This window comes from Etheostoma spectabile, chromosome 5 (assembly GCF_008692095.1).
Source record: "Etheostoma spectabile isolate EspeVRDwgs_2016 chromosome 5, UIUC_Espe_1.0, whole genome shotgun sequence".
NCBI classification, from domain to species: Eukaryota; Metazoa; Chordata; class Actinopteri; order Perciformes; family Percidae; genus Etheostoma; species Etheostoma spectabile.
In genome coordinates this window covers 2,919,603-2,921,487 of record NC_045737.1, presented here as the reverse complement: position 1 = coordinate 2,921,487, position 1,885 = coordinate 2,919,603, and the positions used below count along the sequence as shown (strand labels likewise).

Sequence of the window (1,885 nt, the reverse complement as noted above, 5' to 3'; positions counted from 1 at the left end):
TTGAGATAACTCTTGTTATGAATTGATACTATAAATAAAATTGAATTGAAATTGAATTGAATAGGAAATATCTAGAATAATGCCATTCTTGTTCTTTAACATCCACAGAAAAACCTCCCTTTTAAAATTCTGCTGACCCACCTCAAGCTCAGAATCACTGGATTCAGGCTGGCTGGCGCCTCCTGTCAGGAAGGGCAACATGGGCTGGCCCATCTTCGCCATGCGAGAGATCAACTTGGCTTTAGTGGCGTCTGGATTCTAAAGTTTGAAAAATAAAGCTTCCATCAATACAACAGCAAAATAACTGAATACAATTAATTCCAGGATTGGCTTACATCAGTCTAAAATTGGATGTACTAATACCAATGGGTTGATTCAACATTTTGAATAGTGAACTCATTTATTTTAACTGTGATTGTTTTACATTGAACAGTCATACGTCTTTGTATTTGCATCAATGTTATTTTAAAATGCACTTTTTATAAATGGGTTTTCTTTAATGTGTTTTTAATTTGGATTAATTCTCAATTTAAAAACAGAAATAAATCGGTTTATACTTTTTTATTTTCAATTAAGCCTGCATATTGCCGTCTTGATATTTAAATATTTCTTCTTATTTTGATTTTGTACTCGGGGTCTCACTTGTAAATGAGATCTTGATCTCAATGTGATTTTCAGATTAAATAAAGTATATATAATATCAAAGTATGTAGTTAATAAGAAGAAGAAAAAGAGCAGTGAGTGTGCTTACTGCCAACTGTTCACTGAGTGAGTTTGACTTTGCACGAAGTGGTGGCTCCCTGCAACAACAAAAAAAAAGAAGAAAAAAAAGATCACAGACAAACCATCTGACAAGACACACACGTTGAGGATAACGCTGTTGACTTTTTCCTGAGGCCTACTGTAAATCTCACCCTGGACCAGAGGCGGCCAGCTGGACTGGAGGATCTGAGGCCAGATTCTCCACACTGGGTGCTGGGGAGGGAGCAGCAGAGCCTCTGGAGCTGGTACTGGTACTAACAGACCCATTGTCCTTGGAAAACTTCACCTATAGCAAAAGAAAGCAAAGAAAAGTCGGTTCACACACTTCATCAACACTACTGATAAGAACAACTCAGAAGCAGCACAACTCATTTCAAATACATAAAGAAGATTTAGGAGAACTTGATGAATTACACAGTAGCATTTAATGAATTGAGGAGAGAATTTAGGCAGGCGGTACAATTTAACGGCAATGTGTTTTGTGTCGTACTGTTCCTAACTCTCTGAAGTTCCTGTCTTAGTAGTTAAACTCATGCTGGAGGTGTTATGTTTAGCTGAACCTTTAAGGTAAACAAAGATGTTCCGGGCACCCACATATCTCAAGACAGACAAACTGGGTTATGGGTTTACTTTTTCTATGGCAGGGATCTTTAATGTTTTTATAGCAAGGGACTGAAAAAGAAATGGAACAGGCACCCCCACTACATATCATATAAAATTGAGTTGCAAATTAAACTGGGCCTACAATATTGTGTGGGCAGCCTAAAGCCTTTATACATACCTTTTAAGAGCATAGAATACTAAGCTATTAAATAATTGTTGGCATGATTTTATAAATCATGTATTAATGTGGAGTGAATTCTACCTATCTGTGGATGACTACCTTAGTGACTACCTTTCCTGGCCAGTTTGCCTATCATTAGTCTTACTTTGCCAGATCATCCACACGCTGCGGAGCGGAGGAGGGTCTGGCTAGTCCACACAAAAACGTGCTCTGGTTTATTGGCATTTCTTTAAACCCATCACAATCGTCACAGGCTTCGATAAGTTCCGCACGGAGCTGCTGTAAAATTGTTGTGTGAGAGAAAACTCAGATTGGACAGATAGTCCAGCTAGCTGTCTG

General features: G+C 38.1%; 1 protein-coding gene across 5 annotated transcripts in view; it reads right to left on the bottom strand.

Moving 5' to 3' along the window:
• Positions 1 to 1,885, bottom strand: part of fkbp15b (FKBP prolyl isomerase family member 15b) — a 36,673-nt gene that overhangs the window by 22,776 nt on the left and 12,012 nt on the right. For all 5 annotated transcript variants that reach the window (XM_032515996.1, XM_032515998.1, XM_032515997.1 and 2 more), the window contains exons 10-12: positions 915 to 1,048; positions 752 to 800; positions 142 to 258 (exon numbers count right to left, since the gene is read on the bottom strand). In XM_032515996.1, the coding sequence (XP_032371887.1) occupies positions 142 to 258; positions 752 to 800; positions 915 to 1,048 (300 nt within the window). The remainder of the gene's footprint in view (positions 1 to 141; positions 259 to 751; positions 801 to 914; positions 1,049 to 1,885) is intronic.